Source organism: Nyctibius grandis, chromosome 7 (genome assembly GCF_013368605.1).
Source record: "Nyctibius grandis isolate bNycGra1 chromosome 7, bNycGra1.pri, whole genome shotgun sequence".
Taxonomy (NCBI): domain Eukaryota; kingdom Metazoa; phylum Chordata; class Aves; order Nyctibiiformes; family Nyctibiidae; genus Nyctibius; species Nyctibius grandis.
The window spans coordinates 5,911,359-5,927,092 of record NC_090664.1 but is presented as its reverse complement, the minus strand read 5'-3'; the positions used below and the strand labels follow the sequence as shown (position 1 = coordinate 5,927,092).

Below are 15,734 nucleotides of genomic sequence, written 5' to 3'. Positions count from 1 at the left end.
ATGTTTCTAATGTTGAAAAACCATCATTTCCCATTTATCTCTGTTTATCGGTGTCCACTTTTTCCAAGGGGTTTGAGGTCCTCCATGAATCTGAATTGCTGCCTTTGATGGTAGAATGACACTGGGTATAGAATTCTGCAAAGGTACCTGAGAGTTAAAGTGAAATACCATGAATCGTTTCCTGTGCCAGATGAGATTCTTGGTTTTACAAGCAGGAGAAGTGAAATACTTTGTGCAGGGCTTTACCTGTCGGTTTCTCTGAGAGGAAATGTATTGCAATGTCCAGTAGGGTTTTTGTGGTGACTTAATTGTCATTTTAATCAGTACAAATCGTATTGGAACAGGCCCTGATGGAAAACAATGAACAGGTATTATTACAGAATCTGCAGGTTTCATTATTCCCTCAAGATAGCTGTCAGAACATAGAATATTTAATATTGTTTGAGTAAATTGTACCTTCAAGGCAGCCTGTACTGACTTCTTTTTAATTAGTTACCAACTGGGAAAAATGATTTGAGTTTTACCTAAGAATTTTGTTTAAATCTGTCAAGACTTACCTGTCACATACACACAGTCGTTACTAATGCTCCTGATACATGAGCCTAAGAGGTTTCATTGCCTGAATACAACTATATATATATCACTGTCTGAATATCAGTAGTCAGCAGTCTTAGGCTATTCAGTAAAATCTCAGAACCAGTTGTACAGTGTGTTGCTTATACGCATTTTAGAGTAAGCGAATGGGAAGAAATTTGGTTTTTTTCAGGGGCTTGGTAGTACATCCGTTCTAGAAACTGATATATGGAAATTCAAAGTGAACTAGTCATTGCTGTCCTTTTAAAAGTTAAGAGGAACCACACTCACTTCTGACACAGCATGCAGAGGAGAGTGTTGACTGTTCTCTTGAAAGACTGAAGTTCTGCTTTGGGAAGAAACAGCTGTTCATTCAAAGAAAGCGACAGTGCTGATGGCAAGCAAAAAGCAGTTGTTTTTGACTAAATATTTGGCAGGTCTTTGACCTGGTGTGCAGAGGGAGAGCATATAGGAAGCAGTTGTCATTCCAGTGGCTCTTGTCATCTGTCAACCATATTTTTACATGTTCCTGGGTGAGGGAACTGCTCAGATAGTTATTAATATGTAATAGGAAACCAGAAGGCACTATTTTTACTGCCTGTCTTAGTATTTCCATTGTCTATGGGATGGAACTCTGTGTTCCTCAGGAAATGAGAATTGGGATGCCTGCAGGGAACAGTAATGGAAGGACAGAACTGGTGGCAGGTGACTTCCTTAGGAGACTTTTGCCTCTGCTTTTATCTGTCTTAAAGGACTGGGATATGCCTTGTTCTTCCTAGTATACCCTAACTTTGCCAGTGTCAAGTGCTATTTATTCCTGCAGCTTATTTCTGGAATCTTCTCCCCCACTGCCCCCCTACTTTCTTGGTTGTCTGTGCAGTACAACTATAAATACTAGATAGCCATGTCTGTTACTGTGGACAAATATTTGAACTCGTGAGGCAGTAGGACTTCTACAAGCAGACAAAAGGAATTGGTCACCCGGACCCTGAAAAAACCCCACTTTCATATTGATAACTCTGTTATCCATTACTCTGCAAATTCTGTTTTATAGCAAGTGTGCACCATTGATGTCAAAGTCTTGAATTACATAAATAATGAGGCTTTTCATAAGCATGAATGCAAGAAACTAACATTGATTCTCATTTTAAGATACATGTTCCCCTTTTCTGCCAGAGGGACCTGTGCTTCTGAAACAGGCAATCAATAAAGAGATTTCAGCCAGAAAAAGCAGATCTGAGATTTTGCTGGCTTTGGGTGTTTTCTGATGTATTTCTGAGTTCTAGTAGGTTCATCTTTCAAAAGTTAGATTATGTATAATTTGATCATTTACTTTACCAACATGATTAAAAGAAAAAACCTGGGATAAAACTGATTATCTCTAATCATTCTTTGCAGCCTTCCTTTGTGGCAGGATTGCCATGAGCTGTGGAGTAAGAAACGCAGAAGACAGAAGCAGATGGGCATGACTGATGACTCAACAGCAGCTAAAGTCCCTAGGAAGGATCTGTCTCTAGGCATGGATGAGAGCAGAACCAACACCCCACAAGGCATGCAAACTTCTTCTCAACTCAAAACTCAGGGCAACTCTAGTGTAGCACTTGGTCAGTAATATTATCGGTACTTATAATTACCTTCTACTTGGATTGCACCTCTAGAAATTTTAGATTTTACTTTCAGAGTACTGACGTCTCCTGGATTCTTGAGGGAGGAACAGTATTGTAAGTTAAATCTTTGTTACAAAATATTTACCTTTGCTTTTGGAAACTAGGTGTTCCTTTTAAACTTCACTTAATTTTTCAATCTGATCAGAGCAACTGCCTTGCTCTGTATTTTGAGGGGATTTTTTCTCTTGCTCATCTATAATTCTTCTGCAATCCCACAAGCCAGCTGCTGCTCTAAGTTCCTCATAATCCCCATAGGTTGGAGGAGCTTTATTGATACTGATAAACTGATCAGAAGGCAAATTTTAGAACAATCATAATTTCAAATGAGACAGATTCCTTCTACATGTTGTGTTAGTCTTCAGCTTTCCAAGTTGTTGGGGCTGAACCAAGTTGTAAAAAAAATAAACACCAAAACACCCCCAGCCCCCTGAAAACCTGGTATAACAAGAAGTAGCTACCTCTGTAGGTTGCACAGCCATTAATTCTGAAATTTAACCCAAGTATCTTGCTTGGAAACCACTTTTATGAATGTAATATAAAGAGTAAAGTAATGGTTTCCTATGTGGACACCATATGAGATACTCAGCAGTTCAGTGATAGTTCCCTCATAATATGTAGAAACATACAGAGTAACAATACCAAATGGGTACCTGATAAGTTTAATTTAGACCATTTTTGATCGTGCAACGTGACCATAAATCATATGGCACTGATACCAGTTGAAGAAAAACAGTACATGCATTCACAGGGCCTGAAAATACTTTAATACTAACCATCTTGAATCAACTCTTCCATTAACAATAGAGCAGAACTCCAAATACTCTATGCAAAGATATATAGAAAATAGTTCTTTTGATCATATTTTATTGCAATTTATTGCCTCTTGCTCCTGTTCATCCTGTTTCTCACTGTAAGCCAGCTGTGAGCTTCTGCCACTCCGTATGTTTAGGCTAAAGTTTTGGCAGCATTTTCAAGCATGACTTTATGTAGCCCTTAAAAATGAAAACTGTATAGAAGTTTAAAGAGTCCAAAGGATAGTAGTTTTTTTCTTTGTGCTTTTATAACAGGTAGCCCAATGAGAGACTATGTTTATTAGTCATGAATACTAACCATGCAAAATAGACTAAACAAATAGAGAAGGAATCATTCAGACCTATGTTGCTGTTTGCCAGTACCTACATAGAAAAATATATCTAGGTAGAAAAGAAAACAATTTAATTTTCAGTGGAGCTTAGACAGTTGAGCATAGAGGTGTTTTCTGTATTAAGCAAAACACTTCTGGAAGCCATAGTGCCCCTTAGATAACATCATCAATAAGGCACACTGAAGAACTCCATGTAAAAATGCATGCTTTAAACAAAACTGTTGCCTTTGTTTCTGAGCACCCCAAAAGAAGAGGTTAAAAACACCTTGGATCAATTGCTAATGTTCTGATCCATGAATGGGCCCCCTGGTTATTGAATCGTACAATTCAACAGGATCTATGTAGAGCTCAATAATTCTGTTCTGTTTGAAACTGCCAGATTTCCCAGAATAGTTTGCTCTTGGAATGGACTTGAAACTAACCAGAATGTGGAATAGGTAGATTAGTTTCCCTGTTTGGCATTGTTCTGCTGAATTTTTGCTGAGAGTCTGAGAGAAATTTGAGTGTTGAGCATACCATCCTCAGATGTTACAAAATCAACTGTTAAGCGTGACATCTGAGTGAGAGCCAGCAGTACAAGGCATTAGAAATGATGTTTTCTTCTGTATTGCCAAATAAAAGGTGGTTTTATTTTTATATTTATATAAATATATAAAATCGTTGAAGTCCCTGGATCCTGCCTGAGTAGGTTCCAGGTGCTTCTATCCTGGTGCACATCTCTGAGTAGGGTAGTTGGTTGTGGGTTTTGTAGCACTTTCCAGCTGTGCTGCTCTTAGTCTTGCAAGGCAAATACTTAGTATTTTGTGTGACCACACAGTGGCATGACTTTCAGTCTGCTATGAGTTAATATATTGGTGAATTAGCAGAATGGCAGGGATAGAAGAGGACAGAATGTGTTCATGTTGGTCTGAGTTAAAAAAACGCAGGGCTCTGCCAGCAGTCACACATGCTCATTTTTAGATTTGGACTTCTTTCCTCTCTAAATCATCTACTCATAGGGCATGTTGAAATCCATGCTGCTTCACTTATCCTTTCAAAATAAACTACCACAGTGGGTGTTTGAAACTAAGAAACTGCTTTGATATTCTGACTTCCTTATTCATGTTCACCTGCATCATCATAATCTCTTTATTTGTGGCAAGCTTCATTTCATTGAAGAAATTGTGTATCATCACAAACCTGCATTTTCCTGCTACTCAGTGATTGGCTTCTCGTCCTTCAAACTCAGCACTGGCTTTTGCATTTACACCACTAGCTTCTGGGTCGCCTAGAGCCTGGTCACTTGAGCAGGTGTTAGAATCCAGATGCTGAATGAGAATGGACTGGAATATGACTGGAAATGCATTTTGCAGATGGCCCCTTTTTAACAGAGGGATGTGAGATGTCAAAGATAAGAAATTTTGTGGGGATTGGAAACCTTACAGCTGTCTAAAGCAGGTGGCCTTAAGCCCCAGCTTAGTTGTATTGTGGAAAACTGAGCTCCAGCTTGATGTTTCTCATCTGTGCAAGTGTGTGTGCGAACCCCTTGGAACTCACTTTCTTTATATCGGATCTTATTATTCCATTTCCTATAGATACACCCCCAAAGGCAGCTAATATGTAAAAGCATTTCTATGTTGTCCAAACCCATGCTTTGCCAGTTGTGTCAGCCATGCTAGATTAGTCTTACTTGAGTTTCTGAAATATGCCAGTTCTAAATAATACTTAAAACCACCTTTTTTGTCTTTAGCAAAAACAAGCACTGGACAGCAGTTAAACCAGAATGAAGTGGCAATCCTGCTAAACCTGCTACAGTCTAAAACAAGTGTTAGTCTGGCACAGTTTGCCCAAGTGTTGAATATTAAGGTAAACCCAGAGACTCAGCAGCAACTAAATAAAATAAATCTTCCTGCTGGAATTTTGTCAGCAGGTGAAAAACAGTCAGAACAGCAGCAGCAGCCGCCTCCGCCACCACCGCCGGAACAGGAGCCTCTAAAACAGCCGCCTGTCACGCAGCCTCCTGTGCCACCCGCTCAGCTGAGTCAGCCTAAAGCTGAGACTGATGCTGCCCAGGCAGCTGTACAGAGTGCATTTGCTGTGTTGTTATCTCAGTTAATAAAGGCTCAGCAAACAAAACAAAAAGATTTTGTGTTGGAGGAGAAGGAAAATGGATCAGGAAATGAAATGTCGTTACAACTCAGGCAGCCTCCAGAGCCCACCACTCCTGTGTCCGTCAGCCGGGATGACGTGGAATCCCCGGCACCCAGCTACCCACATCTGATCAAGTCATTATACACGCCTGCAGGTACGGAAGGTCGTTATTGCTAACGGGCAGATACCTTGAGCAGTGGAGACGCGATAGTTGTTGGGGATAAAGAGTTCACATGTTAACCATATGAGTCTGTGCGAGTACAGGAGAGATGATTAAATTGATTTTGTCACGTTTTACATCTGGATCGTAGAATTTGTGTCTTACTGTGACAGGTGCCATGCAGAGCAAAAGATGACCTCCACTCTAAGAGGTACACAAGTGCCAGTAGTATTTCTGATGAAACGGTTACAATGATCGTTATTCTGGGGGGTTGGGATCTTCTTAGTGGTGTTTGTGGTGGAGAAAAGAGTCTTCTCTAGCAAATTCATAGATTGAATTTGCCAATTTTGACTGTGTGTTTAGGTAAAGCCTATTTGGGGGAGACTATTTTATTTTTGTTTTTAATGCTGACTAGAGCAATTTCTTAGTTTCAAATCCTTAAGTGGTTACCCCTAACTAACACACATGGTTGAAGGTTTCCGTTGGGGTATAGTAATGGCTTCCTTAGTCCTCTCAAACTTTAGAGCTCTGTTGTTGATCTCTTTGGATTGTTATTTCAGTTTTATTACGTGGTGGTTTACGTATTGCTCTGTGGTGTTTGTAGCTGTTGAAAGAAATATTCTGAAGTGGTTTGGGGGTGGTTTTTTGACAGTTTTTTGGGTGGTGGTGATTTTGTTCATTTTTTTTTAACCTTAAGTTTTTGCTGTTCCTTGATAGGGGGTGGCCTTTTGTCCCTCAAGACTTTTATCCCTTTTTGCAAATCTTTTCTGATCCCTCTTTGAATTTTTGAATTTTCTAGTGTTTGTGTTGCTTGAGTTGTGTGGTTTTGGTTTGTGATGGTGGTTGGTTTTTTGTTTGTTTTTTTTAAGGAACGTTTTTAAGGAACGTTTTTTTTTAACTGCTTGCTTGGTAATCTCATTTTGAGGAGAAACCTGCATCACCCTCCTGAGACAAATGAGCTGTGTCCTTCTCCAACATAATCTGTCCACCTACCAATAACTAATAAGTTAATGAGAATTGAAGTAACAAACCTCTGTATTGTTTCAGGAAAGAGTCATTTCCCTTCTGGTATTGTTATTGTGTATTCTTGTTCCAAAGCTTTTCTTTTCCATCTGCTTAGGTCAAGAGGATTTGGTCAGGCAGCCCGAGATGAGGCTTCTAAACCGAACACCCGAACAAGAACGCCCTCGGATCTTGCCTCCGGACCAGCGTCCCCCAGAGCCACCGGAGCCTCCACCTCTCACTGATGAAGACCTTGATTATCGGACAGAGAACCAGCATTTGCCTATAATTAACTCTTCAGGAACAGATCCTCACGCAGGAGTGAAAGCAGCTCTTCTGCAGCTGCTTGCTCAGCATCAAGCTCAGGCGACAACGGAGGAGCCAGTACAAACGAGCGTGGATTATCAGGCTAGAGACTCCTACGTAACAGGCCCAGACTACAAGGATAACTTTGGATCATCTTCCTTCTCATCTGCCCATTATGGCAGTAGCGATGGAATAGGAAGCGGATCATCGGGAGCATTAGAAAGGAGGAGCTTCCTTGGAAACTCGGATATTCAGTCTTTGGATAACTACAGTACTGCTTCATCTCACTCTGGTGGTGCCCCTCCTCCGTCAGCCTTTTCAGAATCCTTTCCCAGCTCAGTAACTGGTTATGGAGACATTTACCTCAACACTGGCCCCATGCTATTTAGTGGAGATAAAGACCATAGGTTTGAATACAGCCACGGCCCGATCCCGGTTCTGGGGAGCAGCAGTGACGCTTCCGCGGGGCCGGAGAGCACGCGCTCTCTGCCCACAAAGATGCACAACTACAGCTACGGCAGTAACTTACAGGAAAATCCCAGTGGCATCAGCCACATGCATGGACAGACTTGGACTTCTCCTGCCCAAGGACCCGGCTATTCCCAAGGATACAGGGGACACATTAGCACATCTGCGGTGAGAGGGCGAGGCAGAGGATTACCATATTGAGTTTTTCCTCAGGCACATCATTTTTATCTGGAAAAACTTTTTTTTTTTTTCCCTAGCTGCAGTTTAAAGCAGCAATTCAACAGACTTGAATAATGTTAATTCAACAGCTTTATTTTTATGTGGAAAAGGGTCTTGCATACAGTAGGAAAAATTAAAAAATGCTTAAAACTCATGCTGTCTGAAAACTAGATGAATTGATTGTACATGTTCACAAACTCTAGTTCTGAATTTTATTTTGTATTTTGGCAGTTTTAAGTGGATGCTAAATTTAGGGACATCAGCTTTTTATGGCACTCTTTCAGATCTTCTGAACTATGCACATTTGTGCTTTTTTGTAAGTTTGGACCAACTTTTATGTAAAAAAATTTTACAACAATCAAAGCAGGGCACTGATTTATTTGGTATTTTTCTTTTTACAGAACTACCTTTAGTCAAAGGTCACTGTCAGTCTTTGCACTGCTTTCAGTGTTATTGTGGAAGGTGTACTTTGTGCTCATTTCAGATAATAAAACACAACCTTTCTCTTGATGCAAAATTTTATAAATATTTGGTCGATGTTATTTTTTTTTTTTCTTTCAAGAAAAAAAAATGGATATTCTGGTAAAATGTTCTCTCCATCTCCCAGGCTTGTTTATATAAAATCTGTTTTACTTGAATGGTAAGTGCCTTAACATGTAAGTTTAAGGTCTGCAAAAATTTGGAAGTACTTTGTAGATCGATATGAAAATAATACCTAAACCTAGGTAGTTAACATGAAAATTCAGATAATAATAGGCAACTCAAATAGGTCATAACTTTGTGCTGTTTACTTCAGTTGGGCCAGTTATTTAGAGACCTAATCTTACCTTGATGAAATCGTAATTTCCAAATTGAACTTCATGAGAAACATTGAAAGTGAGAAGAATGAAGAGTGTAGTTTTTCCTCAGCTCCCTCTTGGAGTTGTACTAAGTGTTTTAGTTCCTCTGCCAAATAAACTATATGTCCTTACCGAGTGATTAAATAGTTTTTTCTCTTAACTGACCACAGCAGTAATTCCTTTACTTTGTGTGAAAAGCTGACGCTGTCGTCTTTTTACCACAAATACTGCATTATAGGAAGTAACCAAAGGAAAAATTACCAGTATTTAAAGCAACGGCAAAATGTTTGACACTAGTTCTAATTCTCTGTAAACTCGTGATTGTGCCAATTAATCGGTTTTATATCTGCTATTCCACAGAACATTGAAATATTGGAACTGAGTCTCTCTGAACAACTGAAAAAATGACTGTAGTTAAAACTCGTACCAAGAGCCACTCCTCGTATTAATTACAACTTCCAGCATGTTTTTTTTTTCCTTTGACAACAAGTGGTCTCTCTCCTGCAGAGAGGAGGTATGGTTATATTTTGCATGTACGTAAAAGAATGTTTTAAAGCCCATATTGGAAACAATTTTCCAACTGATTATCCAGTTGACAAATCGGTACCTTATGTAACTGAGTGTTTAATTATTACTTTTTAAAAAGTAAAATTTCTACTTACACTATTACAAACGTAGTCTTGTCAGTGACTTTTTGGATTTTCAGAATAGAAGCCAAAGTTGTTGGTGTTTTGTTTTGTTTTAGTTGAAAATCCTGGTTTGTGTATGGCTAAGTACCACCATGTACAGCATGGAGAAACTCCCTTTGCTACCTACGTAGCATTTGAGGATCTGGCAAATGAGAAATGGAGAGAGAGTCACGCTGCTTACGATGTCCCTGTAAGTCTGGCAGTTGCCTTCACTAGACACAGTAGAAAATCCTGCGATCTGATGATAAAAACGGCCCAGTCAAACAAATACTTACGACCTGAATAGCCTGTGCTTAAGAACAACAAAAGCTTCATGTGTGAATGACAGTGCATGGGATAGTTTTCCTTGATACAACCCCGTAGCATTTTTCTGCTAGTAACATTTTAAAGGCAAAAATCATTAGTGTCACTGAGATATGGACAGTGTCAGCTAAGGCTTTTTGTTTACTCATCTTAATTAAAAGAAAAAAAGAAGTCCCACAGTGATACACACAGATTGCTTTTTTTTTTCAGAATCAAGCAAAAGACTTTCAAAGCTCTTAGATGGTTTTCACTAAAACTGTGCAGCCTGGTGTTACTGTCCTGCACTTCAAATGCAGCTGCAGGTGATAGTTCACTAGAAAAGCAGGTAAGTTCAAATGGAAGGTGGATCTTGGAGGACTAAATGATTTGACTTCCAATACAAAAATGACAGGAAGATATTGGGTCTCCTACTGCTTCCCTTTTGGAGGTAAATTTTTCAAGTCATTTAGTTCAACTGATTTAATGCAGAGAAGTCAGTCCCCTCTGTGTGAACGACAGTGCCGTTTCCTTAGGGGCTGGCAGTACTCTGGTGTTGCATCCGTCTGCCAAAACGGACTTAAGTCTTTGGCCATGGAAAAAAAAAATCCAGCACGAGTAATCCTGATTGAGGAGAGAGGAGATGCAATAGACAGTTGACTTCCAGATGAATCAGAAATAAAACTCTGGCATGCTGTGGCAGATGCGTACTGCACAATGGCTTTTCCCCAAATTCAGTTTCAGGATTACTAGCCTGTGACTGAACGCTTATTTACCTGGGACAAGAGTGTTGGGATAATTTGGAGGGCAAGCTGACATATTTCCATATATGATCACTGAAGAGATTATCTTCTCTGCAACCCAAGGGATCTTGGCTCTTCCGCTGACAGCCGTTCCTGCTGGGCAGGTGGAGGCTGTGCACGGGCTGCGTGCGGGTAAGGAGCTCTGCCCTCCCTCTGCAGGGCAGCCCTTGGCGTTCGTGGCAGGAGGATTTCTCCCCGCAGCCGCGCTCCCCTGGCCCCGGAGTTGCGTCGGGGCAGGTTAGCAGCCAGGGAACTGGCAGGATCTAAGGACCTTGGGTCCACGTTCGTTTGTACCAGACCTGTTTATTATCTATCAAAATTTCCTTTGAATTAAATCACATGACAAGGTGCTTATGTCAGTTCAGAATTTTACCCTTTTGAAGAAATTTCACTCCACAGAGTGAGTCTGTGCTAGTTTGGCATTTTACATCATGTGGCTCTTGCGTTTTTGAGGCAATAGTAGGCATTCTGAAAACCGCATTATTTTTCTGTGGAGCTGTGGCTTTTGTTATTTCCTTCCCCATTCCTTTGGGTTTACATTTTCTGTGCTGCGATTCCAAAGTGTGCTACAGAGACCTGGACACTACGTCGAAAAGTAAGTGTTGTGTGTTTGTATTTCTAAATAAACATAGCAAAATACTGTAATGGACTATCGAGTAGCAAGTACTTCATTATTTATATTATGTGATCTGTAGCCATACCAAGGGGAAGAAAGCGAGCACGACTGGACTGCTATGACCATGACTTAAAATGCTTACACTATTACACTTAAAATCAGCCAAAGGAAAAGGAAACAGCTTTTATTATGGATCACTAGTTGTTGTTATCTTGAACAGGAGGAGCAGTGTTAGGGAAGAGGTGTAAAAATACGTGTGTCCTTGAATGCTAATATAATTTGTTGGAAAAATAATTTTTAAATTACAAACTTCTGTATTTTCTTATGTTTCCATAAAACATGGTCTATGTTTAATTTTTTCCACACCACGGTAGTGTAAGGTGCTTTCTAGAAGCAGAGGCGATAAGTACTGTAAGTTCTTAATGGTTTTGAGTGCTCTTCTGGTGCTCCGTGCAGGAGGCAGTTTCGGTTTTGTTAAAGTTTACAGTTGGATGAATTTAATAGATAATTGTGCGGTAAAAACTGAAGTACTGAAGGAACATAGGATAACTCTTGTCTGCAGGCAAATTAGGTCTCAGACCATGAATTGTGTTTCTAAGAGAGAAATATCTCAGATGTATTTCTTGCATTCTTCTTTTTGTTAATAAAACACGCGTGTTATGTACAACATTTCTCCAGTCTGTTACGTTACACTGTTTTTTCCATGGTGAAATTTTGGCTATTTCCCTCCTTGATAGTTTTGGGATGTTCTATATATGCGGAAGTGTGTCATGAAATTTTGGAATCGCCAGAAAACTGATTTGAATTCTGTATTTAAAAATGAAATGACCTTGGGTTGACTTAAAATCAAACTAACTTTTGCTTATCAGGGTGAAGAATACTTTATTGCAGGAGTTATTTCAAGACAACCTAATTTAAAATAATCAAACTGTTACGCTTCAGCTTGCTTACTCTTTGTTATTTTAAGCCATTTGTATATAAAATGTATTGTGCGGCCTGTAAATAAAATACATGAAATCTTGAAGTCTTTCATTGTTTTCCCTCTTTGGTTGTCAAACAGCATTTCAAGAGAACATCGAGTTAAACTGAGATTGTGGGTTAGTATCCAAATGAATATAATTTCCAGTGTGTCAAAATTGTGTCAGTTATTAAAAAAATATTTACTGCTCTGGTACTTTTTCAAAGGAAAACCACAGCGACGGGCAGTAGGAGTGCGTGTTGCCAGAGCTCCGGTCAGCGCAGGAGCCGCAGTGCAGCACTGGCGTGGCGCAGCGTAGGGGACCAGTGAGCACTGGTGGCGCAGCGTAGGGGACCAGTGAGCACTGGAATGGTGCAGCGTAGGGGACCAGTGAGCACTTGGTGCAGCGTAGGGGACCAGTGAGCACTGGTGGTGCAGTGTAGGGGACCAGTGAGCACTGGCATGGTGCAGCGTAGGGGATCAGTGAGCACTTGGTGCAGCGTAGGGGACCAGTGAGCACTTGGTGCAGCGCAGGGTACCAGCGAGCACTGGTGATGCAGCAGAAGCAAGCAGCGTGCTGGGGCACAGCTGGGGGAACCAGGCACCTCCAATGCTGAGAAGATGCTGCTGCTGCTTCCAGCGCCTGTTGCCTGTGCTTTTCAGGGCGGCGCGCTACATATAACGGGACATTTTTCTGTAGCCTGTCCAAGCAGCGGTGCAGTGAATATTTGCCACCACTGTCTCTTTAAAGAGGATGGTGCGTGTGGTATAAGTAATGGGAAATCAAACCCGAAGGGGCAGGTATTTTCAGAGGCTGGTGAGGCAACGTAAATCGAGTGTGACTTTAGCAATGGCGCTTTGAATGCCTGAGGCTTCTCCGCCTTTTGCCTACTGTATGAGCTAATCTAATGGAAACGTTTGCATCTTTCAATAAATCTATACTTCCATCCAAAAATAAGCCACTTGCTGTATCTTCAGGACTTTCAAAGTCCAGGTCGGACAGACTGCTGCTGTCATCGCTTCAATAACTTGTCGTTGATGAAGTCGGAAGATGGGCGGTGAAGGGACAACAGGAAGGTACGCGGGCCAGCACCAGTTACGTAGGTGTCCTTTGACATTGGGCTGGCAAAGTGCATAGCTGTAGCCCAAAGCATCTTCTCGTTTTGGGGACAATACTTGGGCGGCAGCTACAGTGAAAGCCTGGGTTTTAATGCTGATGACCAATTCAGGGTGTATTTTGTAGGATGTTTACTTGCACACAGCAGATCAGATGCGTGAAACAGTTGCTAATTGTCTGCTCTGTTTTTCTTACGGAAGCTGCTATTGCAACTAGTAACATGACTCGACATTGGCTCTGGTTTATGCTGGGGTATGAACCTGTAACGGTTTGAGAACAGTGCTGCATCCTGTTCATTCAGCTGTCAGTGCCATACGGCCACCAAGCTGTGCAAAAGGGTACCAGGAATAATTCCAGTGGGATCTGCATGTGAATTGACGTCCTCAGCTGCAAATAAAATAGCATCAAGTGAAAGAGGAGAGATGCAAATAACTGCAGAACAACAGCCTGTATCAACACAAAGCAAGGAAGGCATCTGTGAAATTGGTGGCAAGTGAGGAAGCAAATCGTTTCATGTCACAGCCATGAATTATTGCCTGTTAGCTTTGAAAGAACCATGCGATTTTGCAGAAACTTCTGTTAAATTAGCTGAACTGGGATTAGGTTGCTTGTATTTTTAAGGCATTCCTGTAAGCTGTGACAGGCCATCCGGATGAAGGGGATTACAGCCACCACGCTCCCCCATCACGTGGAACAAAATGCAAGTTAGAGCTCTTGGCAGCGACAGCAAACAAGGGGAGAGAGACCTTCGTTTGACAAACGAGGGGAACTGTTTCTTTTCCCAGTCAACTATGTTTGCTTCCACGGAGCTTGATGGCTTTGCTTTTAAAGCCACTTGCTCATTATGGCTGCTTAGTTTGGGCTTTTTTTATTGCCCGTAGAGAAAACTCCCGGTCAGTATGATTTAACTCAGGAGGAACTTTGAGCCTGAGCCTCTGGTAATGTTTTCTTTTTTTTCAGGTGTAGCAGCCCTCGCTAACAGGCAATACTCGGATCGCTTTTCACAGCACGGCTTCGATTCCACTTCAACGGTTCCTCTGTGGGTACTTTGGATGTACTATGGAGATGGCAAGTTCTCATAACGTGATGGATGTGTCTTTAATAGGACTTCTTGCAAAGAGGCTTTGTGAAGATTTTTTTTCAGTATTACAAAAATACAGCGTAGAAGAGACATAACTGGGTAGAAAAGGGAATACTCAAGTGTGAGCTTTACGGAAACCAGCCTGGGAGCTTCTGGTACTTGCACGTGGATCTGACAGCTGTGTGCTGCCCTTAAGGTAACTTGGGGGGATTAAGAGGTTTCTGTGGTTAGTATTTGACTTGTGCAGATGCATGGGTCTGCTATACTCCCTCTTGCATGCCAAGGTATGGTAATAGTTGCTAGAGGACGTAGTTGGAAGCGAGGGTTTAATGTGCAGGTCTAGCACGGGTAGGTGCCTTTTTTCTTTCCTCCCACAAGTTCTTTTCAGACCTATTTTAGAAATGTGTAAAACATGTTAGCAGGTTCTGGCATGGGGGAAAATTCTCCTGCCTTTCAAATGTTTTCTGAGGATCTTGGTTTTGCCCAGGTGGCAGCGGTAGGGAAGTACTGATGTCTGCTTGCCCTGCCATGGGGGCCGCTGAGCACCAGTGCCACAAGAGCCAATGCCAGTTTTCCTCATTGCTCCGTGTCCGGGTCGCCCTGAGCAAGGAATGGGCTGTACAGAGAATTGGACAAAAGCCTGACTTGGGAGGGGATTTTCCCTGAACAAGGAGCAAGGGAGAGATCATTACTTCTGTGTCCAGCAAGGGTACGCTTACCTTCATTCTCCATCCTCACCGATTGCAAAAACTATCTATGGGAGTGGTTCCAAAGCAGGACCTGGTTTGGTTCTGGTTTTTTTGTTTGTTTGTTTGTTTTTCCTTATTGGTATTATTCTTCAGGGAGCTTTTGGATGTTAGAAACCACCCAGACTTCCCCAGGGCTGCTGAAGTACTGAGTGTTGCGCCTCCTGGACTCCGTGGCACACCCCATCTGCTTTCTTCACTAGCAGCTCTATCATGTGGGCAACACACAGGGCAACTTTCAAGGGCTGGGACAGGATATTTCCCTCCTCTCTCCTCTCAAAGCTGAACTTCAGTAGCTCATGTTACAACTTTCCAACCTCAAAGACTAGCGGCAGGAAAATGCCTCTTACACAGGTCTTGTTTTTTTGTTCAAGGAGGAGACAAGACTTCACATGCTGCAGACTTCACTGACATCTGGGCTGCTTCTCTAGATTAAGAAGAATAATGCCTCAGCCAAAAAAAATGCCATCTGTTTCAATAAATGCCAGAATTCGGATGACCAGAATGGCCCAGCGCTGTGGTAAGGTCTTGTGCTGCACTACAGCTGCTCATCCATGCCTAATTCCCTTCCGTTTCGCCAAGATAAGTGAGTAGCTGTGTTGACACTCTAGAAATACTCCAGGCTTTTTTTTTCCTAGCTATTTTTTCAAATTCTTTGATGTACCAGGGTATGGGGAAGAAAGCATATACAACAGGCCGTAGAGCCATACACAAGCTCTCACCTTTGATCCGTTCCCTGATCTCATGGAGCAAGAATGGAAGAAGGAAAAAACCTCATCTGTCCGGCTGAACTTGGCTTTGCTGGGCAATGCACTCACTAGTGGGATCTGCTTTTATTTCTAGCTGGGGAATGTATGTTGTACTTAACACTGAAAAGCTCAGAGTATCTTTCAGGAAACAAGTGAGGGAAGCTTCTTCCTCCCATGCTTGTGAAGCC

The 15,734-nt window shown here is 41.6% G+C and overlaps 1 protein-coding gene across 4 annotated transcripts in view; it reads left to right on the top strand.

The window, feature by feature from the left end:
* Positions 1-11,233, top strand: part of CDK13 (cyclin dependent kinase 13) — a 45,806-nt gene extending 34,573 nt beyond the window's left edge. The window contains exons 12-14 of one of the 4 annotated variants that reach the window (XM_068405411.1): positions 1,972-2,123; positions 5,294-5,668; positions 6,795-11,233. In XM_068405411.1, coding sequence (XP_068261512.1) covers positions 1,972-2,123; positions 5,294-5,668; positions 6,795-7,651 — 1,384 coding nt within the window. In that variant the 3' untranslated portion in view covers positions 7,652-11,233. Of the gene's footprint in view, positions 1-1,971; positions 2,178-5,113; positions 5,669-6,794 lie in introns of all 4 variants that reach the window. The other 3 variants (XM_068405410.1, XM_068405408.1, XM_068405409.1) reach the window with 3 other exon arrangements.
* The last annotated feature ends 4,501 nt before the right edge of the window (positions 11,234-15,734 follow it).